Here is a 24171-nt window from a genome sequence, read left to right on the forward strand (position 1 = left end):
CAATTCTAATATTTCTTCTGATACTACTTAACTATTGGGATAATTATTCGATGGTTGAATTTCGTTTAATAATTGTGCATAATAATAGGCTGACAATTAATAAAACTAGTCAACTATTTTAAAAATTTAAATTATTAAGGAAGTTATCTGTAGTACAAATATTCTTTAAAGTTTGTAATATGCTATAACTTAAAATACATATAGTAACCACTCATTTTCTAAACTTTATTTTTTAAAAGTTGAAGATTTAAGAATACAGGATTGATCAATTTGTTTAGTCGTTAATCAAAAACGTTGAATCAATTTTCTCTCTCTACGTTAGAATATTAGATTATGAACGTACACATAAACAAAAGTATAAATTCTGCCTTGTTTTATTAGTAATCAATATTCGAACGCATACTATCAAAGAAAGAATCTCATAACCTTTAAAAATCTAAGTCATGATCAAGTTCAAAATCCCCGAAAATGCACTTCAACCCTTTTCCTTCTCCATTTCAAAACAACTTTTTTTAGAACGATTATTTTTTCCTATTTTACCCGAAAAAAGAGTATTCCCTTCCTTTTTCATGCAACACAACAGAGTGAAAACTACTTCACAATTTAACAAATAATTTTATATTAATTGCCAGAGGAATCTGGTGAATGAATTAATATATATGCACTGATAGTATAACTATTTTTTACACTATCAATAAATCATTCATGTACCGCTAATTATTATTATTCTTAAACAAAAGTAATACAAATTAATGGTTGATAATATGCTGACAATGTAAAAAAACTTTACAAAATGCGCAAATTTTAAACTCAGATGCAAATACAAATAGAATGAGTTCAAAATCTACGCACTGTCAATGTAAAGTTTTTTATATTATCTGCACATTATCCATCATTGTCTTGTACTACTTTTGTTTAAAAGTCAATAATGATTAAGATATGAATGATAAATGATTTGTTGACTGTTTAAAAATATTTACATTGTTACATTCATCCACAATGTAGAGTATGTTTTAATTTCTTCATAAAAAATGCATCTGAATTTTGTTCCTTCACGCCACAACTATATATGTGGTATTTCCTTGCTAAGTTCAATTTCCTCATTCTTAAGGAAACCGGAACTTTGATAGTTAAATGCACTCGTAAAATCACAATCCAATAGAGGGTCAATGGCTATTTTGATTCCTTCTTTGTAAAACAATAGCAACTAGCATAATCAAAGTTTAGATTTTGAAAATACAGATCGTGAATGGATATAAATTAGTAAGAGAATGTTATCAGAAAAAAAGTGAAAGTGAAAGAAATCGTCGATAAAATTAGAATACTTAAATGAAACTTAAAGTTTAATTCTAAAAAAAGTTAGACATATTTAAAGAGAAAAATTATTAATTAGCTTATCCATGCATAATATTGATTGTTAACCATATTTGTTTTGTTTATGATATAAGTGGAGAGTCGTGACTACCATGTGAACACGAATAACGTGGCCATTTGTCAAGATCGATTTCAATATCATGTTGAGTGTGGGGAACAATTCATGTAGTATAATAAAAAAAATTCATCAAATCATGATATCCTTTATCTATGAGTAACGAACTAATATTTATAATTGTTTCTCTTAATAAATAGTTCCTAAAATCGAATATTTGATCTTTTAATTTATTTAATATCCTTTTATAGGACCTAATACTACTATATCAATATTTTGTTGATTGGTGTCATCTAATATATTGGAAAGAAATAAACATACATAAATAAATAAAATAGTAGAGTTTACTTAATTTTTAAGAAGAATTAGATATTTGTATTTTGTTTTCCAAATAACGTCATATGAGAGTTTCCGTTCTAAGATTACACGCACCATAAGTAATTAATTCTTAAAAATAAATTCCTATACTTCAAATATATATTATCTGTTTGGAATATCATGTTATAACTGAGTATAATTTATTTTTCTTATTATATACTGTATATATGTCAAATTAAAATAAATATATCACATGTAAATAAAAATGAAAGTTCAATTATATCATTACATGTAATTAGTCAATTTCTATATAATAATAATAATAATAATAATAATAATAATAATAATAATAAGATTTTTCATTTATGGGCCATAAGTTTGATTTTTCTTGTGACGCTAGCATTTAGAGCATTTTTGTAATGACATTCTGCAAACAACATGAGAACTTGTCTTAAAAGCTGTGTTCTTTTTTATGTTGTAAATTTGAGTCTGAAGTGCAAACATAGTATACTGGCTTGGGAATCTAAGAACGTACCGTAAAAATTCACTTCAAATTATTCCATTCAATGAACCTTACGCACAAAACAGAAAACGCCCCACTGATCAAGAACTCTGCTGTTATACATGGTCAGAGTTATAAATAAACCTGCAAGTAAAAAACAAAAAAGCATATACCAAGGCTTTCATATTCCTTGTGTGTAGATATACTATATGGTAAACAATTTTGTGAACTTTGTCCGATTGCTTAACAGATACTATTACGTACTAGACGTGTCTTTATTAGTAATTGACATCAAGTGTTGTAAATTGTGCTTATTGTTACTTCTGCCACAATTGTAAAAAAAAGTTGTAATTGCGGTGAACATGCCATTGTGAAATTTCAAAACTATAATATTAAAACCATAATTACAATGAATGATATAAAAACCTGACCATATTGTTGGATCTGTGACCTGAAAGTCTTTAACCATTGTTATATAGACATGAGAATGAGAAGAGTGAAGAGTCACAAATGAGACACACGTTTTGAACTAAAACTACTTTAAACATTTTGAACTAAAACTACTTTAAGTTATTAGTTTCATGGGTCTTTCCTACTTATAAATTCTTTCACTCCTCCATAAATCCAATGTGAGACTTCACACTTGAATAAATCCAATAATCTCTCGCTCAAGTGTGGGTCCCCTCAAGTGTGGGTATCACACACTTTCCGGTCCGCTCTCCCTTAAGTCCACCATGTCTCAGCTGAACCATCTACTCTAATACCACTTGTTGGAGCATACTGCGACCTGCAAGAGTCTAACCACCGGGGAGTTCCATTGTTACATGAGTATGGTATGAGAAGAGTGAAGAGAGACAACAAAACTTTTAAGACGTTAGTTTCATGAGTTTTTCCTACTTATAACGTCATTCACTCATACACGCATATTCAATGTGAGACTTCACACTTGAATAAACCCAACACATATCAGTCGGTTCAACCAAAATATTGGCGAATCAGACCCCTAATCGGTTCGTCTTCGCATCTTCTTCTTTGTATCTCCTTCCACGGTCCGGTCTAGTCTTTGTCGGTTCATCCGGTCTTCGTCAGTTCGTCCAACCCAGTCACATCTCCTTCCACTAGCACATCTCCGTCTTGTCTTATAAGGCAACCTTAGATGATTTGGGAAAAACCCATTAAATGAAAATCCTCTTTGGTAACTTAGATGATTGCTCTAATTCAGGTGGTGGTTCTCCTTTTCGAGTTTTGTTCGTTAATTTTAACCTATGGGAAAAATCTAGATTCTTGTTCGGTTCTTTTTAATTATTGTTCTAATTGAAGTGGTTCTAAAATAGTGATTGATAAAAGTGGAAAACCTAAAACATTCTATATTGATGGATAAAGATCATTTGTTCCATAATTGTCACATCCTTCAGTCTCTTATCCATCAAACTTCACAAAATATAATTAAAATATTAATTTCTGTTTTTATAATTTTTCTTTTTAAATAAATGAAGCTTTGTGATTAGTTTAATACATCAAATGGGACATGTGATCTCCATCCCTATATTGATATATCATAAATGATTATTTTTGTTCTTTTTAAATTCAAGCATATAATTTATTTAGTTGATTATTTTAATATATTGACCAATTAGTGCTAGACAATATTTATAACGAATATGTATATTGCTACTACTACTCAATTAACTCATTTATATTTTGAAATTATTATATATTTACTAATCAAACTAACAAATAATCTTATATATGAAAGAATTGAAAAGTATTGATTAACCTACTTTCATCTTGTATTACCAAAAAAACCCTACTTTCATCTTAATACCAATTATTCCAGATTTAAAATAGATTAAGGTTACCTAGAAACAAAATAAAACCACAAATGAAGAGAACCGTACTCAAACTTCTTCACTCCCAGACAGAAAAGAAACACGCAGCTACATGGTTATATCCAATTTTAGATTATCATTGTTGATTTAAATTTCCTAAATGATTTCCTTTTCATGCTTCTGCAAGTGAATGGCTACAAATGAAAGCCCATCTACTTTCAAGAAAGTATGTATCATTTGCATTATAAGAGCTGTTTCAGAAAAGATACAAATCATGGGAAAGTAACATTTGTTGCACAAGATATAGTCCAGCTTTTCAACCTTCATTGGTGATAAGGGCAAATTTGTTTTGCTGAAACTGAGAATGCCCAAGGGGAATTCATTCGAAAGTTGAACTTCTCTTGAATAGATTGTATCTGGAGAGCCATTCACCGGAAAGTACTCAAATAACATTATGGCATGTGCCAATAGAACAGCTATCAGTTAAATTTACCAATTTCCATCTTCTTCTTGATAGCCTTTTGACCATGATAGATAAATGAATCTAGTATTCCAGAAACGGTAAAGACACCTGAGTGCAACAAACATGGAACGCGGTATCATCAAGATTCAGACAATTGAAATGAAATTTGAATCATGAACTTATTCAAGCCAAGTATGAAAAGATTGAAGGGGAATGTGGAAGTTCCATATTTACCTCCAACTATGGCACACACATTAGTAAGGAAGTGTAAGAATGAGATATGCTCTTCGGTAAAAGTAACCTGCCATACAATACAAGAAAAAACGATGAGACACAAGAAAGTACAAACAAAAAACCTTGCTGAAAGTAAACCATAAAAATAGAAGCATTGTTGCAACTATTGATTGTGATATTCAATATTAGAACATCAGCCAGAACAGCTATAATATGATTGGGAAAGACAAACCACCTTAATTGGAGAAAGGTCATAGAAAAAGAAAACACCGGGCAGGGACTGAAGACGCTCTCCAGTCCCGAAGTGCTCTGTCACAGAAAACTGCAAAAACATTTCTAGTTTGTATCAAATTTTACTTATCAGAATGCAAAAGAAATGCAAAAAAAAAGTGACATGTATAAGTTCAATGACCTGGTTTGACTGGATAGTGTGCCCGCTCACGTCAGTGTATACAGTAGGCACAACCTGGAAAATGACACAATAACTAGCAAAATTTGATTAAAAGTTCAAAAGAGTAGTAAATTTGTTGGTGCAATATTCTATATATCTAGCACAGGAAAGTGTCAATTCAAGTTTTTAAAGACAACCTACAGACATCACAACAAAAGAACATCGTAGTGTGCTGTAATACCATCCTAACTAAACAAAAATAAAAAAGATAAATCACATTAACCTTCCTGGAGTTTAGAGTAAAATACACTTATTATCTTTCTAGTTTTAGGAATTATAGTATCCATCTTAGTTTTGAATTTGTGAGGCATGCCCGTTATATTTTTATTTTACAGACATGTGGCACAAACCCCATCCAAACATTCCCACACGGAGAAAAATAAAAAAAGGAGGTAAGTACATCCTCCAAAACTAGAGGATTTGTAAATGTAATTTCATCAGACTTGGGCGGTCAACATATATGACATAGCACAAGAAGCAAGAAAGATCATATAATTTATGTTAGGGTAGCAAAAGATTATAGTTTATGTCATATATACTCTAAATAGAAATTACTTTCTTAATAACTTATAAATCTCCATAAAAGAGATAATTAATACACAAATGCTAGTAAAAAAAAATAAATCATAAACTGAGACGTTGAAGTTGAAATCACAGATATGCTTATTCTCCCAAATAAGAAGCAACAGGAGAATTGCTGAATGCAATCAAATTCAAACTACAGATCTGTTACATAGCAATAAATGCAATGAATGGAAACTGTATAAAATGTGGCGCTCTTTTAACAAGAAGGTTTGGCTCATCTCATCATCATTGTATTTAGAGTATCCAAAAAGTTCCATCAGTATCATCCGGTCAAGTATCAAACAAGAAATACTAACCGATATATCATAACATAAAAATTGACATCACAATCATGGTTTTACATTCTGATAGCTTGTGAATTCAGATGAAAATTGTACACCAACACAAATAGAAGAAAAAACAACTTAAAATTTGCAACATTTCTTTTTATGCAGTAAATAGATACAATTAAGCGATCTTGATCAATTAAATTAACGATTGATTTAACCCACAAATTAAAAAAAATACTGCCACGCATAACAAGTCTTAGTAATATGCAGTATGCAGAGATCTGGACTACTAACCTTAATAAAATACTCATACATCCCACTTGCCATATCTTGTGTCCACTGCACGCTGATAATCAACAAAGTCTCAGAATGTGTCATAATATAAAAGTCGTGAATGACAAGTCGTTGATTAGATTTGAGGTTATGAGAATATAGAGCTCACCTATCTAGCGGATTTATCACACCAGGGAAATACTCTCCAAAAGCCAATCTGTTGATGTGGTGACTTAACTGCATTACATGTTATAGACAAGTTAAGATGCCTTGCAATATGAAGTGTTGAAGAATTTATTGAGCCAAACATAACCAAACACTAGATTTCCTTGTTTTTGAAATTTAAAATTTCACATGGGCTATAAAACATACGCAACAAACATTGCAGTAAAATTACCAAAAAGAATCCAAATTAGCAGATCATATCTTACATTAAAAGAGTCCTTTTGAAAGGCCAGCAGTTCATGTACAAGTACACCAGATTGCTGAAAGCTTTTCCCAGGAGCAAAATGGAAATTCCCTGCCACCTTATTTACTTCCAAAAAACCATATACATTGCATCCTTCACCGTCTTCATTCTTGATTCTCTGTAAGAATCCTTCTCTTTTGCACTAAGTGACACACACATATACAAAATAAGCATCAGCCACCAGGTAAAATTAACAATTTGGCTTTGGCAGAAGAGTTTTCTTTTTTAATAGGCAACCATTTCTTTTTTAAGGGGAGGGGAAGAGTGTGCACTTCCGAGAGTTTGAATGGAAGAAATAGAGGATAAGGACACTCGCTGTTGAAGAACCAGCTAAGTGACATATGATAAACTACTCATGCTAAATACTCAAGAGAAAACTCGGTAGCATATATAGCAAATTTATATTTGAGTGAAGTTGTTGATGTATCCCTGCATACACAAATTGAGGATGCAAATCCCTGAGAAAAGTAATCTCCATCCTTCACCTAATCTACTCTTCTTAATAAAAGACATGTAATTTCAGCAAAAAGTCCCAGTCTCCCTCTACCTCTAAAATTGAGGTTATCCTTCACCTAATCTACTCTTCTTACTAGGGCTTCTGATGGTCTTCTCACATGGTCAAATTACCAAAGGAGATGCTAAATCTTTTCCAAAATAGGTGCTATCCATACATTCTCTCTAATGCATTCGTTCCTAACTTTATCTTGTCATGTATGTACATACACTCGTCTGATACAACATCCCGATCTCTTCAACATTGAGCTAATGCCTTATGGGCATTTGACTGCCTAGCATTACCATAATGCATTACATGTCTTATAGTGATGTGGTAAAACTTTTCTTAAAATTGAGAAGTACTTTTCTAGTTTTCTATCCTTGAATCCATGGTTTACAACTTCACATGAAAAATACTTTGTCACTTTGAATTATAAATATTAGGAATTTCTATAGATTTTCCAGGTTTGATGCAAATGGAAGTAAAAGGTTCAAGATATTGGTTCAAGAATTGACTCGCTATTACCACACTCCACTAAAATATGAAATATGCCAATAATTAACACAATCCGTCAAAATATGAACAGCTCAAGAATCAACTCATCATTAATTAAGGTAAAGTGGGGTGGGGAAGATAAAATTGATTGTTCATCAAAGAACAATACTGCTTTACAAAAATAGTAATTGCTAATGGTTAAAGCTCACTTCACATGTTGAAATAAGGGTGTTTACAATAATGGAAAGGAAGGATCTGTGGGGAAAATATTTTCTACTATAAATAAAATTTAGTAAATCAAACCAGATAATGTTGGCCATACTTCTCGGTTCTCGCATTGCATGTGTTAGACAGTATTTTAATTGAAATTGAAGAATAGCATCATAACTATAAAGTTTAGCAATTATAGTTAAAGAACTGTTCTATAATACAAGTGCTGTGTGAAGAAATTGAACTTTGGGGATTCTGTACACAAATAAAACAGCATGAAGAAGTTCACTTGCAGTGGAAGATTTCACAAGTATATTGGGGGGAAATTTGTTTAATGTGTTCAGGAATGATATTCAATTAGTGGCCAAGATGTCAAATTGACAGACCTGGTCGATTATATCTGGATTTGAAAGTGCCCAGCCTTTTTTTAGATATGCTTCGCGGACTTCCTCACAAGTATTACAACAGTCCTCATCTGTCTGCAAATATAAGTATGGGCCAAGACTCAGATGAGCATCAAACATGTGATGCTAGGAACATATGAATTAAAGTCACACGAATTCCATCATCATGAAACCCAAATCGAAAAAATTTAAAACATTAGACAGAAGGAAGATAATTGCAGGAAGTTGAATAGTTGACTTATATGGCTGCCTGATTGGAAACTGATTATCCACAACACTTTAACTTTTTAGATGCAAGCAGGAGTACAAATATTACCCAATATCTACAGTGTAGTCAATATGTGATGAATGACCTGTACTCGCTCTTCTCCAAATATCAATGCATAAATAAGCCAACAGATTAAAATGTCTTTTTAAAATACAACTACTAACATAATTCTAAATAAGCCGTACCACTTCTGCACCATAACAAGATCCACAATACGTCTCATTGTGCTCAAGCCTGCCTCCATGTCGTTGCAAGGGCTTTTCAACCTGTGCAGAATGACAGTTATAATAAAATATTCTACAAATGAGGCAGGCAAGGAGACATAAAATCTTAAAACTATAATTTAAGAAGAAACTGTAGTTAAAGCACCACAAGTGTAATGTTAAGAAGGGAAAGGCAATGCTGTAACGAAATGCATCTTAAAGGTAATAAGTAACAAGAGATAAATGACCAGCGGTACAAGCTCATTTTCTAAGGAGCAAGGTTTCCTCTAAATTAGCTCAGCCTAAACAAATTAAAACTAAACATGCCTAAATCAAACAGAAGTGGTAATCAACCACCCAATACCAAAATATGAATTATATAACTATGATGTTTGTCAAAACAAATTTGATTGACAGACCTTGGGAGCACCAATTCCGTCTTGTCTCGTTTCTATCACATTGCCCAGAGAGTCTAATCTTTTCTTGATTATATCATGTTTCTGAGAGTTACAACAAAAGATCAATAACATTGTTAGAAATTGAGCAACAAGCACACGATCAAGGGGAAGAATTCTTCAGTGTTTCGGTGAATATGCATTGCGTAAAAAAAGAAATATAGAGTATAATCTGACATGATTGTATATTCCTCTAGCAAAAATACTAACTTCAACTAGGCCAAACGCCAAATTAATAATCAAAGTGTTTGTTTTTAAGATACATACTACGTCTAGATGCTGCTCTCCGCTGATATCCATGGCATCGATACTGAGAACGGAACATGATAGGGAAGGAAATGTAACATCAAACTGCACTTCCAGCATGAAAAGGACAAGGAAAAATTACTTTACGTAGCAAAGAAAGTAACAAACTGAACCACATTAAATACATAAATGATGATAAAATTAGCACATAAACTTAGGCAATAAAGGCAACACTTTATTTACATAATAACAAAGATCCCAAGAACTAATTGAAGAAACTTTTCATCCAGTAACAAAAAAAGTAACAGTCCTATGAATAGTATTACAACCTTCCATGAAGATTATTGTTTAATGAGAACGAAAAAGTACATTACATTGATACGCAGCGTTTCACCTCTAGAAGTATCTACAATAAGCTTGGTCTCAGTTGCAGCATGGAGATACAATTCTGAAATCCAGTGCCAAACACAAACAATAAGATATTATCAAATTCATAACCTAATTAATTGAAACTAAACAAAACTAGAGGTAAAATCTATAGAGCTGAAGAAAAATGATATCATATCAAAACGCAGAAGAATAAAAACAAAACGACGAAACACAAATGCATAAATAAAAAACTAAAGGTAGAAAGAGAGAGAGATTACGAAGCTCGGAGAAGAAGAGCAATAGCATGAGAATTGAAGAAGCGACAGTTATGACGCCACCGGAGAGCGTGCGGCTATAGAAATCTTCGTTGATTTTAGGGTATGCGTCCAAATTACGGAGCTTGCTTATTATGCCATTCATGGTGTTTGATCCCAATTTTTTGATTGATTGATTATTATTATTAAGGATCGAAGATGAAGGATATAACCTAAAGTTTTTATTTGATGATGATGATCTATAATGATGTAGAATGAGGAAGATTAAGATTAAGATAATTGTTGATAGCTATAACACCCCGTTCAATCGAAATTCTTATGATCTCAGATTTGTAACGGGGCGTTTCAGATTGAAATTCAATCTCCTAATTCTACAACTATCTTCAACTTCGGGAGCTTTTATACTTCTATTTTTGTATTATGAATTTTATTATTTTTGTATTTTTGTTTTTAAATAAATCCTAAGAAAATGACAGACTAATAATAAACTATCACTTTTCTCTTCAACACTTTACCCCATTCTCACTTTATTCTTGATATTCTCGACATTACACCTCATACAATATTTGTTTACATTAGTATTTGAGACTAATAAACATTAACATATCTTTTGGTAAATTTTGAAAAGTAATGAAAAGGAAGGAAATGTTAGGTTTGATATCCATGAAATATAATTTTTTAAATTTTCGTTTTCTTTCTTTCTCCTCTATAACCCGATTCCACCAAACGGACTCACATGAATGAACATCACTTTACTTTGTTCAATAACTTTCACCGTTAACCAACGGATTTCAACTTCTTCAATCTTCAAAACTTGTTCCTTTGCTTGTTGAGATTGTAGCTTTGATTTCCTCCATAGCTTTTGATATCTCCAGCAATGAGAACATGTGTTTCCAATAGCCACATACAAATTATGCAACTAGAACACAAAAAATTAACGCTTTTACGGAGCACACATGATGTCCCACTTTGTATATAACTTTATGTATCATCATATTTGATTGGTTGAAAAAAATATCTAAATTAAAAATATAATTATTAAATATATTTTTGACTAATCATATCTTATAGAATACAAAACAGTGGAACAACAAATGTGCTCCAAAAAAACATAGGTCAGACCACAAGGTGTATATTAGAAAATCTCTAAATGAATGATTTATCTGTAACTAAATCAGGGACTGTCAAAATAATTGCAAACAAACCCAACAAAGTCCCCAATGTGTTGGTCTTGGACGTAGATCAATTTGGGTTATTAGTTGGCTAGATGGGTTTTGCACGCGACATAGTTTATGTACATAAATAGCACTGGGCTTCTATCACATTATTTTTATTGGGCTAAAAGGCTAGTGCCCAAGGCTACCCATAATTATGCCTTGTCATTTTAATTATATTTTTAAACCGTCTATATTTGATAACAAACCATATGATTGGTCACAAACAATAATCTTTCTAAAGATTAAGTTATTCCAATTCACCTTGAATATACGAGAGCACATCTATTATCCTACTTTTTGTATCACTTTATGTATCATTACCTCCAATTGATTGAAAAATTACTTAAATTGAAATAAAATTATTAAATATTATTTTGACTAATTATATCTCCTAATATACAGAGAAACATAAAAGAGTGGAGTAACAGATATATACCCTCACTATATACCCTGTTTTGAAACTAACCCTCCAAAGGTAAGTAAGCACTTTGACCATCAGAAACCTTTGGATGGGTTTGCCTATCATCACCATAACCTTTCTAGCTTAACCCCAACAATTGAAAATAATATTTAAATTGAGACTCAAATGTTGGACCATTTTAAGAAAATGTGTAGTTATGAGAGAAAAATATATATCCAGTACATGATCTACTTTAAAATTATTTGATTTTAAAAAAAAATTAGTTCAAATTAATGATATGAATTTGGTTAAAATTCTGGCTTTTGTTGTACCAACAATAATATTTGTTTTGATGTTGTTGCTAATATTTACAAAACGATAATTGTACCCTCAATTTCAATAAAAAAAATCAAATTTAAAACCTTAATGAAAAAGGCAGATTGGTACACATTTTCACTTTCCTCAATCCAGAGGTGCTAGATTATGAAGCACATATACAAATATACAATATGTATATGATACATCGACATACATTTTCTAAAATATAGGATACGATATATGCAATGATATATGTATAAAGTAGTAAATAATACATAAAATATGATAAAATTACAAGTGTAAATCAAAATATCAAAAGTAGAAATATAATGTAAATTGTAAATCAATGTCTTCCAAAGTTTCAAGTACAAAAATTAGAAAATATAGTAAAATAATTCATAAAATTGATAAAAACATATCATATTTTATCCTATTTTTTTGTTGAAAACGTATCAAATACGTATTTTCATCTTTACTTTTTATTTTATTTTTATTTTAAATTTTTGGATATTATAGAAATGTGTATCCTTCACGAATCCAAGCATATCCGTGTTGGATATGTGTCCAACACCAACACGTGAGGGTATTGCTTTAAAGATGCTTGAAAAAGGAAATGGCAAAAAGGTTAGAGCAACACAATGATCGTTCTTAGCATTGTTCTTAACGGAGTAAGAACAATTTTTACTCTGTTCTCCACTATATCATTCTTATTTTCTTACTTTTGTTCTTAGATAAGAATAACTTTTGGTTGTTCTTAACCAAAGGAAAGGGATGAAAGAGGTAAATTTTGTGAGAAAAAGATAGATATTGTAAGACCCGAGTAAGAATGATACTTGTCATTCCAAGAAAAAAAAATATGTTATTTTTATTTCATAGGAAATTGTAATAAATTATAAAATAATATGTAAAACCCAAATAAGAATAAATATATCGTTTGCACAGTGTGTGGATGTTTTAGAATAGTTGGCAGATATCCAAACTCCATTCTTAAGCATTAGGTGGTCTTTACCTGCTAGTACTACTACTCATTAAAAGTTGCAGCTTCTAGAAAAGGAAATATTAAGTGCCAGCCCACAGAAGCATTTTCTTCGCATTGTTGGGAGCCGAAAGCCTATAATTAGTTTTTTATCAGAAGAAAGCCTATACTTAATAAAGCTCACTCATCTGGTTAATAAAGCTCACTCATCTGTTTTATATCTATCTTTTTTTATAGAAGACTTATATTCTTCACTAAAAACAATACTCTTTGATTTTTATGATAATTTATTTCTCCATTATTAGAAATGATTTTTTATATCGGAAATTATCTTGATTGGTAAAGAAGAGAGTGCATCAAAAACAAAAGAAACATTATGATGATGAGACACCATCATCACTGATATAATGATATAATATTATTATCTTTAAATGCAAATACTTTTCTCTATGACTTAGGTAAAATTATAATTGAGCCAAACTTTTGCTCCCTTCAACGGCAGCAACATAACTGATATTAAGAATACTTATTCAATGCTAAAGTGGAGTCAACTAAATCTGTTGTGTTAAACTATGTTCCAAAATTTGTCTCACATCAATAATATATAAACATAGTTTAGGATTGATGGTTCTAACCAATCTGGATGATTGACTTGTAATAAACTCATTTAAAGGATACATGAACATGAGTGCAATTTTGGATTTTGATGAAGCTGAATCAAGTGGTAACCTATCTTGACTTGTATGTGTGAAATTGAGGTAAGATACTCTTAGATACTAAAAAGATAATTATATCATAATTAAATAACATAAAATATAAAGAAACAATACTTTTGTCCTTTAATTATAATATATAATATAATTATTTTTCAATGTAAGTGCAAAAATAACAATTTGGCCAAAAATAACTCTTTTCCTTGAAAATGAGGGCATAGGTAACTACGATTATTAGAAGCATGTTTGGAGCCCCATTAAGAATCCCCATATGTGTCATGTTCAAAACAACCACTTTAAGTGCATTCCAACTCCTCTCCAGCCATTTACAAGATTCATCAAGTAGCGAATTTCCCTTTCACGCAACACATTAAACTTGAATGAAATCAGATCTATCACACTTCCATGCTGCATAAAAAAATATTATTTTAAAATACCACGTTGGTGACATTAACTTTGTGATTGGGCTTAACCCCGTTTAACACAAGAATAAAGATTACATGTTCCAAAACAATTATATATCTATATTTCTATTCAGTTGTGACAACTCCCCCTAAAGAATTAAAAGGCTATGTTTAGGTAAAAAAATATAATTAAATTAAGAGGGATGGACTTTCACTTGTTAATTGTAAGAGATGTTTGAAAATTGGAATTAGTAATACATAATTTAGATTTGGGAGAAATTATTATATAGTCTAAGAGATGATTCTAACCACATCTTCATCATTGACTTGTAATATATTTATTTAATTTTAAACTATTAATGTATCATCAACAGCAAGATTTGATTTGGACTATTAGTCATTAACCATATAATATTTTCTCCAAACTTAAGACGTCCACCACCAATCATCTAAGTTTGTTGCATAGGTTTATCGGGTTTAATTAATGATTCACAATTCAATCAATGAATATGTATTTACATAAAAAATATTAGAAAAAGTTTTGCAAACTAAAATAATCTCATTCGTTAAAATTTCATCTCAAACCAATTAGATAAAAAGAATAATTTAATATATATTTAAATTATGTCTAAGAAAATGATATTGATAATGTGAGACTTACTTCTCAATATCACTTAACAAGAACAAAATTATCTCCAATGATATATGATAAAAAAAATCCAAAGAACCAAAGTGTGATCTTAGTCCTAATAAGATCTGCAAAATTAACCCTTGTTGGAGTCTTTTTCGAACTTTGTCTGTCAAACAGGGTTATGACAGATGCCATGCATACAAGTAGGGAGGTACATTTTGTACTACCATTCTTGAAACTATTATTTTCATGTATATTGCTTCCAATTTTACTACTCTCTATGTTTGGTAATGGCGTGAGTAACTTATTTCACGGCACAGGTACATGTACCACCTTGACTATAAGGATTTGGACGGTTGGCAATAATGGAAAGTATCATTAGGGTTTTTTTAATTCGATGATTAGAATGGGTTATACTGTTATACTGTTATAGTGTACAGTTATTCCTTTGAGAATATTAGTTGTATTTATATTTATATATAGTTAGCTAGTTTGGTTATGCAATATGCATAATTGGGGTAAGAAAAATGTGGCCAATCAAAATAGAAACATGACAAATTATAACCAAAGGAGGAGCCATCACGGTATTTGGCCAGCTCGATATAGCATTTATGCTCTCACCTAAAGTTTGAATTTTTTGTACCTATTCAACAATTAAAACATGCTCATTGACAAAGACGTAAGACAAAACACAATAATCAAACTAGTCTTTTGTATCTCTACTCAACATGGATTTATTTGTCATATTTGGATTTTGAGGTTATTACAAAACATGCATATGACGTGACTACAATTATAAGGGTGTATTATGCATGCGAAATCTCTCTTCAAATTTATGATCTATACTTAGCTTCAATTATTTCTAGTTCTGTTTTCTATATATATCACAAATTTTCTGAACAATTTCATCTAATACAATTTTGTTACGTACTTTATGCCTTTTCTTTTTTAATATTCCCAAATATAACATTATCAGATACGTATCTAAACTGATTTTGTATTTATGATGGTCTAGATTAGCTTTTCAAGTTGAAGTTGTCGATTATCATATTAAGAGTTACATTGTCCACATGTAGAAGTACAACAAGAGCAAGAAGAGTTGAGGTGCCATTAGCAACCGGAAACTAGATTCTCTACGGTTACTACTTGGGATTGTAACATGTGATATTAAAATAAATATTAGTTAGGAATACCTAAACAATATTCTAATGATTCTTTGACTTGGATTCATGATACAAATAGAAAATAATCGATTAAGAATGTTTATCAAACTCTATAAAAACTAAAAGGAAGTTGTGGTATTGCTTTTTACAAAAGACTTTGGACTTGTAATGTGCCCACAAAGATGAAGTGCCTAGTGTAAAAAATTGTTTTGGATGAGATATGAACTAAAAGGAACCTTGCTCATAGAGGTGGATCTAATGCTCAAGACACCTTTTTTTGCTTTCTTTGTGGTGAGGTGGAGGAATCTACTAATCATTTGTTTTTCTCGTGTTTTGTTGCATATTTTGTTTGGCAAAAACTTTATTCTTGCTTTTTGAACTCTCCTCTATTATTCATAATGATGTCATGTCTATATTATCTACCCATGAAAAAAACTATTTGGTTGGAGAACAAGAAACAAAAATGGTGGGTGACTCTTTAATTTGTCACAATTTGGACTATTTGCACATTAGAATATAAAGTTATTTTTTAGAATAACATGTTCTAAATAGATGAGGTGATAAAACTTATTTTTCTGCATTCTTGGAGCCTTCTCAAATTTTGCTTTCTTCTTTTTTCTTATTGACTTGCAGATTGAGTAAGACACTTATCAAATTATCTCTCTTGTTGTTGATTTAGGGATTATATAGATATGAGTACTACTTGTTCATTTAATTTTTTTAATATCTAAATTAATAAAGATTTTATTGCTGAAAAAAAAGAAATATCAATATAGATTTTAAAATGTTTTTAAATAAAGTTTTAAGTCATCAAACTAATTGGTATCTCACATTCCAGTACTAGTACTAGAAAAGATCTCAACCTTATTGGCCATAAAACATTTACCTTTCACTATCCACATGAGCATGCAAACGTGTGAAGGACATAAAATACATAAATCTAACCCAAAAAATAGAGAATCTATTTGGACTATATCACTAATAACCATCTAACTTAGGGAGCAATGTTAGCTATTTCCCATTTTCAACAAGAAAGGTATGCAATTCCACCCACCCCTTGACCAAATTCTAGGGTAGTGTTAATTTCTTGAAGTTGTCTACAACGTATAACTTGTGGGAGTGAGAACTCTTTCTTCTCCACTCTACCAAGCGGTGCAAAAATTGTTCAACCTGAAATAACAGAAAAATACAAGATTAATGCTTGAATTAAGCCCAACCAAACATTTATATGAAAGGTTATGGTCGTACGAATCTTGCTTGATTGGGAAATATTATTGGACCTACCTCTGATGGATCTTGTAAAGTGTAGGAAGCGTTTGTTTCTTTTGGAATTTGAGATACAAGAATCCCAACCCCTTGGCTCCTACTACTTAAAACCTGATTATATTATATCAAATATATGCAAGTTAGAATAAGTATATATGTGGAATTTTTTTATAAGCACAACTAATAATTTTAACAAGCTAGTAATTAAGTTAGAGGCATTCGTTACCTTAAAAGCATCTTCGTCAGTTCGATCATCACCGATATAGATTGGAAACACATTATTAGAATTATTGTATCCTGGAAGAATATGGAATTCGTTAGGATTTGTATATGTTTCATAATAAACTTTGCAACTAATTTCTCAAATAGGAAGACTATATGTGAAACAATCATACTCTAACTCAATATTTACTTGCATTTCTCTAGGTTACAACTTTCACTTTAGATCCTCTTTAACAGTTTAGATCATGAAATGTAGACGAAGACTTAATTTTACTTCTTAATATTTGAACCGTGGGAATCTAATGATAAAAAATTATGAGTTAAAGAGACAAACAACAAATACAAGTTAGAAAATTTAAATCCTATTTTTGCATTACCTAATGACTCTAACACAAAATCAAGAGCTTTGCCTTTGTCCCATTTTATGGATGGTCGAATCTCTAGTACTTTTCTCCCTTGGGTAATCCTAAGCTTTGGGTATTCATTCAGCACCAATCTAACTTTCTCTGCCAATGCTGCCCAATTCTATGAAAAACAACAACACAAGTTATTAGATACTATGAAAAAATTATATAATCATGTATTATAGGTGCAATAGCTATCCCCAAGTAGTTTTTAGGTTGAGTATATGAGTGAATATCCCATGTACTTTTTAAATATAATTCATTTGAAAGTACACAAAAAAGATACTGTGCAAAATATAACAGGTATTATTGTAGAAATAGAAATAATATATTAAAAGTGATAATTTTAAAGTTCTTAATGTAATTAAATATATTATTTTTCAATACAAAGCATTTGTTTTGTGCATGTGTTTGGTGAAGAAGCTATTAAATATTTAGTTGACTGGTACCTTTTCATCAACACAGCGAAAGTGCACTGACAAGCAAAACTTGTTACTTTCTACCATAGCTCCCTGCACAGACTTTGTTTTTTCCACCAAGATCTTGTAAACCTAACCCCATGGGCAAAAATGATAATGACACAGTTAGAAACCTATGTGTTTCTCAAATGATGCAAATTAATATTTGATGTTAAATAAATGGACATGAACCTCATTAATCATGGGTAGGAATTGACTTGCAGCTTGGAACAGCACTCCTTCATTGATCTGACACAAAACAACATATTTAATTAAGAAGCTAATAAAATAATAGAAATTTTATTTTTTTAATATAGGAAAGAATCAAAGAATATCTCTCACTTTCTTATGACTTCTGCTTTTTGTTGGTCCCCTTATGTCCATGCCATGGCTTCCTGCATAGTACAGTTCTGTCAATTGCACAAAGTTATATACCTGAAAGAAAAATTAGAAAGAAAATCAAAATTAGTTATCAAACAAATATTAGCTATACGTGTGTGTGAGAAATGTTACTCATGATGAAAAATTAAAAAGAAAGATAAATAAATAAAGATAAACTGTGAAATAACATTATTACATCAACAAAATTTGGAATGAAAGTTCTAGTCATATAGATTTTATACATCATTATTAACCTAATATATGTCTTGAATTATATAGAAATTATTAAAGTTATTTGATTATATATTGATGTTCTAATTTTCTTAAAGTTAAGACGAATGAATATATAATTATTAATAAATATATGGCCTGTGGCAGTTTTTTTACTACTAGAGTATTTCTCATATTTTTTATCATTTTGTAGTTGCCTCTTCGAACAAATATCGCTTCCAGAAATCAAACTCTCTTAACTTTAGGATCTAATAATGAGGTCTTACACTACTAGATGAACGTCTTGTGGATGATCATTTATAGTTTATAGAAATGTATTAATAGTGTAAAAAATGATGTAATATAGCCAGGTTTTAATTAATCTATATAAGTTATTCTGCTTAGATGAAAAATGTACCTTGTCCACGGACCTTCCACTCACGATGGCGGTGGGAAAATGCATTGCTATGTCTTTGAGGGTAGCTCTCATCTGATATAAGGAAATCAAAACAAGGAAAATCATATTAAATTATATTCTATTTGTAATTGATCCAAGTCGAAGGGAATTAAGAAAGAACAAAAGGGAAACCTTTTCAGTCATGAATGCTTTATCAGGATCTGAAACAATTGGGGAGAGAGTTCCATCATAGTCCAAAAAAGTCACAATCTGTTTCCCTCTCGAGTTATATACTATTTCCTCAAACATCTTCAACGCCGAGGGATTATAAAACTTCAAACAGTTTATGAAACAAAACACAGTTAATAACACTTAGAAAATTAGATACATACATAACACAATGTTCTAAGAAAGATACTCATATGATATATTATATATACTATAACATGCTTACAATCCAAGTAGGAACTTGATCTTGGTTTTCTGCTCTAGTAGGAGAAGATGCTCTCATTGAATCAATGAAGGTGTTTACTTTAGCATCTCCTTTACCCATCAACGTTTTCATAATCCTTTTGGGGTATAGAACCCAAAACTCACCAAGAAAAGCTGTTACAGCAGCTATGGGTAAATGAGTTTTGACAAGCTAGTTAACACGTGATTTCACAACTGGAGCACCACATTCTAATTCTTCATCTATATATGTTTTTGTGAAGCTTATTCTGAGTTCTTATATAGCACTAAGAAAATGGTAGCAAAAGTAGAAAGTGTGGGATATAGAAGAAGAAATGAGAGGGTAGAAAAAACAGAGAAGATAGGTGAAATTGTACGTGGTTGTTTCCTTTGGATGATTGGATCTATATATAGAAAAAAGTTTCTATGAAAAAGACAATCGTACTTGCTTTCCACTCCTTGGTTGGTTCAAGTCACAAATAAGCCACAAATGCCGGTCAATTAATTAATTTGTAAACTTCTTTAACACGCCAAAACCAAAGAATAATAGAATATAATCTCATTAATTGAGATCAAAATTTAACATATGTACTTAGTTATATGTCTTATTTCCTTTTCACTTTTTTATACATACATATAACAGCAATTCAACCATGTGAGGTTATATGTTACATCAAAACATATATTTAAATTAAAGATAGGAATTCACTTATTTTAGGAGTTAGTTAAAAAAACATACAAAATATTCTAGACGTTCATATTGTGAAAATCTAATTATTCACGTGATTTGAAATAGTAAGTAAATTTGAACCATTAGATTTTCATGAAATGAACAATTTAGCTGTGGATTAAATTTTTATAACTTACTTTTGGAGTAAATGATCTCCTTCCTTATATTAAATGTTTAATAACTAATTATTTTTTACTAATCATATTGCTACCTGAATATGGATTGACTCACTTTTTTTCTTTTATTGGAGAATATGCTCCTTTAGGATGAAAATATGTAAATTATAATTAAAATTTATACACATAGAATTTATTATTTATATGTTATTGAGGTAGCATTTTTAATATAATTAATATATCATTATTGTCATCTATATGTATTATTGTTTTATTTAAGAGTGGGAAATGACTGAATGATGATGAATACGATAAAAATGTAAAAATTCTTACATTTCACTATATAGACAATTTTGTCATATACTTAAAATATATAGTTCAAGATATTCTAATAAAATTAATTTCTTTTTGCATTACGTGATTTTCCTTCGGATTTCCAACCGTTATCACTCAAAATATGTTTGTTACAACTTTGAGTACTTACATAATTTTATCAAAGAAAATAGTCTATACATTAAAGTATAATGATTTTGTATATTTTATGTATATAATCTATAATTTATATATTAATAGATAATGCACAAATCATATAAAAACTTTACCTTCACAATATAAAAACAAAAGTCATTCTAGTAACTATTTTTTTAACATAAATAGCCTTTATATATATACTTTTTTAAATTCTTTGATATTATTTTAAAAGAGTGTATTCTTTTGCTCAATCTAAAAAAATTTAATTGGGTATCTTTTTAGTGTGAACTAAATTAGTATATTGATTCAATAAATCATCATTATTTATTTATGCAAAATTAAAATATATACTACTATTATTTATTAATAACTAAAACCAACAAATTAATGACTATTTAAATATATAATAATAATAATAAATATATTTATATTTGAAAATTGAAATTAAAATAGATAAATAAACAAATAAGTTTATAATAATGACACGAATGAATTCGAATATTGACACATTTTTTTTCAAATTGGTATCTCCCTGCTGATGAGTTTATTAATGATCAATTAAATTATGCCTTTTATTTTATTTTATTTTATTTTAAAACGAAAATCAAAAGGAAATTAAACTCGTGAATTTTTTAGGCGGAATCTCTCAATTATTAGCTAATTAATGTTCATCAAGCCACTTCGAACTCTTTTATTTATTATTTTAAAAAAAAAATAAAAAATGATGAGAATAAATTATTTTGAAGTAACATTTTACCGTTATTGAGTCAATTAAGTGATTATTAAACTCTCTTTTTTATGTTTATTCTAGAAGGAAAACGAAAAGTGGAGGGGGAATTGATTTTGGGTGATATTTATATTATTGAGCCAATAATTTTTTTGTTAAATCATTTAAACTTTTTATATGAGTGAGAAATATGAAATTATCTAGTTTCTTAAATTAGTTTTTCAATTCAAAATATTTCATTTATTAATTTTTATGGAATCAATTCCGATAAAAAAACAATTTTATCAAATTGATCCACTTTTATTATATATTAATTTAATTTTTTTGTTTTATAAGTATGAGGCAAATAAAATGAGGTACTCACATATACAAAATTAATAAAATTATTTTCTTCTCCGACAAACAAAAGGATTATCAGAAGTACTCGATCAATTAGAAAAAGATAGAGAATTAGCCACAATAATAACCTAATGTAATTGAAGTTTACATAAGAAAGCGAATTGAATTATCTATTTTAACTATTTTCGAAAAATTAATTTTCAAAAAAATATGTTTCTTAAAGAATCAATTCAAACTAACATTAAAAGTTGCACGACGTATTTCTGTCGTTTGCAAAATAATATAAACAATATATTAAAAATATTTTGCATAGTTGTCATTTAATATATATTTTTTAATCTTTCCCTTACATTTAATATACAATTATTTTTCTTCTTTTTTTCTTTTCACACCCGGGCACCTTTCTAGCTTTAAAGGTGTTAAAACTTACGAAGTGTGGAGAGTAGAAACCACATGTTATATTTATTTGTTTTAGGAAACCACATCAGAATTTTCACATTTCTTTTTGGCTCTTTTTGGTGTAGCATCACAATTTAATTTAAGGGTACTAAGAAACCGAATCTTAACATAAGCTATATATTGAATGTATTGATTAGCTAATCATTCGCCCACTGTATACTTTCACTGCAACAAAAACAAGCAGCAACTTAACCTGTAAACAGGGAGCTTCAAAAAACCAGCAGCATGAATACTTTATTTTTTTTATTGAATAAAATTTGATTTGCAACATTTTAATACCTAACTGAATTAGGTGATGGAATTAAAGTTTAAATTTATAAAAAAAACAATCTGTGAAACCATGTATTTATTCAAGTAAAAAATATTGTAGATAAAAAAAGTGATGTAAAAAACATTATGCCTCCTATAAAATCAACACATTTCTCTTTACCACATTCCATCAATTATGTCTTTTTTTAGATAAATAGAGCTATAATTATTTTCCACATATATAGAAAATTTAATCAATTCTATAATTGTATTTCACAAGTTTATCATGGTCATGTATAAAGGTTAATGATATTGAATTTTTTTAAATTAAAGGCATTATATCATTCTTCCTTCTTAAAATATTTTGATATTTTTATGTTGTCTTTTTTTTTTGTATAAAAGAGAGATTTTTTTCTCTAATATTTTGACTTTTCTCTCTGAAACAAATTATTTTCCATACACTTATTAGATGCTATAATACTTTATTTGTCTATAGTGATATAATAGTTGTAGACACACACACATATTATTTGACTGAAGCTACACAAGTCACTTTCCGGCCTCCACGCTGCAAAAGTTCAGGGAAACACCTTTTGTGAGCTAAAGCCAAAAATTGTGGTTTTATTTGTTAACTATGAAAGGCAGTATTATGAATTAAGTTGAAAAATAAGAGACACAAAACACAATTTAATCGATGAATTGGATACAATGAATTCATCTTATAAAAGGAAGAAGAATACTAACCCCTTTTTATTCTTAGAAACTAATAACTTGGACTAAAACCAACTGAACAATATAATCTCTCATATTCACATACTCTATTATTAAATGATACAATATATTTCAACAGTCTCCCCTTTTATTCTTAGAAACTAATAACTTGGGCTAAAACCAACCCAACAATATAATCTCTCATATTCACATACACTATTATTAAATGATACAATATATTTCAACAGTCTCCCTCAAGCTGGAGAGTGAAAATTCTGAACTCTCAATTTGTAATTGATTTGAAGCAATAACAACACTTAACCACTCATGACAATGAAGAAGGTGGAGAAGGCCTAACATAGGTGAGGAAAATAAAGTGTTAGATGCCTCTCATTACTATGCCTTAAAAGAATTTTATGACAATTTTATGGCTCTCTTTAAGGGCATTTTATGTCACTTTTATGGCTTTGTTTCCAAGCATCCAATGCTTGGAATCCAAGATACCAAGACTTTGCT

At 29.8% G+C, this 24171-nt stretch overlaps 2 protein-coding genes across 2 annotated transcripts; both read right to left on the minus strand.

Annotated features, from left to right (window-relative positions):
- LOC109357420 (endoplasmic reticulum-Golgi intermediate compartment protein 3-like) lies at positions 4133 to 10625 on the minus strand. Its single transcript, XM_019601377.1, has 13 exons — positions 10247 to 10625; positions 9974 to 10047; positions 9621 to 9704; positions 9318 to 9398; positions 8881 to 8961; positions 8410 to 8502; positions 6785 to 6964; positions 6523 to 6590; positions 6375 to 6426; positions 5188 to 5241; positions 5011 to 5097; positions 4776 to 4842; positions 4133 to 4649 (listed from the first exon to the last, which is right to left on the minus strand). Exons 1-13 carry the CDS (start codon positions 10386 to 10388, stop codon positions 4558 to 4560), a joined length of 1155 nt encoding a protein of 384 aa, XP_019456922.1. The 5' UTR covers positions 10389 to 10625; the 3' UTR covers positions 4133 to 4557.
- LOC109356028 (trehalose-phosphate phosphatase B-like) lies at positions 16938 to 20206 on the minus strand. Its single transcript, XM_019599352.1, has 10 exons — positions 19858 to 20206; positions 19596 to 19736; positions 19425 to 19496; positions 18758 to 18850; positions 18608 to 18664; positions 18407 to 18508; positions 17931 to 18078; positions 17558 to 17628; positions 17350 to 17442; positions 16938 to 17235 (listed from the first exon to the last, which is right to left on the minus strand). Exons 1-10 carry the CDS (start codon positions 19966 to 19968, stop codon positions 17134 to 17136), a joined length of 990 nt encoding a protein of 329 aa, XP_019454897.1. The 5' UTR covers positions 19969 to 20206; the 3' UTR covers positions 16938 to 17133.

The sequence above is a fragment of the Lupinus angustifolius genome, chromosome LG09 (assembly GCF_001865875.1).
Source record: "Lupinus angustifolius cultivar Tanjil chromosome LG09, LupAngTanjil_v1.0, whole genome shotgun sequence".
NCBI classification, from domain to species: domain Eukaryota; kingdom Viridiplantae; phylum Streptophyta; class Magnoliopsida; order Fabales; family Fabaceae; genus Lupinus; species Lupinus angustifolius.

What these genes read in the sequence shown, in the direction of transcription:
- LOC109356028 (XM_019599352.1), bottom strand. Translation starts at nt 19,968, where the DNA reads ATGAAAACGTTGATGGGTAAAGGAGATGCTAAAGTAAACACCTTCATT. An exon ending in TCCTACCCATGATTAATGAG is followed by an intron (nt 18,509 to 18,607) that starts GTTCATGTCCAT and finishes CCATGGGGTTAG; the next exon opens with GTTTACAAGATCTTGGTGGA. An exon ending in TTTTGTGTTAGAGTCATTAG is followed by an intron (nt 17,629 to 17,930) that starts GTAATGCAAAAA and finishes ATATTCTTCCAG; the next exon opens with GATACAATAATTCTAATAAT.
- LOC109357420 (XM_019601377.1), bottom strand. Translation starts at nt 10,388, where the DNA reads ATGAATGGCATAATAAGCAAGCTCCGTAATTTGGACGCATACCCTAAA. An exon ending in GCTCTTCTTCTCCGAGCTTC is followed by an intron (nt 10,048 to 10,246) that starts GTAATCTCTCTC and finishes ACTGGATTTCAG; the next exon opens with AATTGTATCTCCATGCTGCA. An exon ending in ACGGAATTGGTGCTCCCAAG is followed by an intron (nt 8,962 to 9,317) that starts GTCTGTCAATCA and finishes CATTCTGCACAG; the next exon opens with GTTGAAAAGCCCTTGCAACG.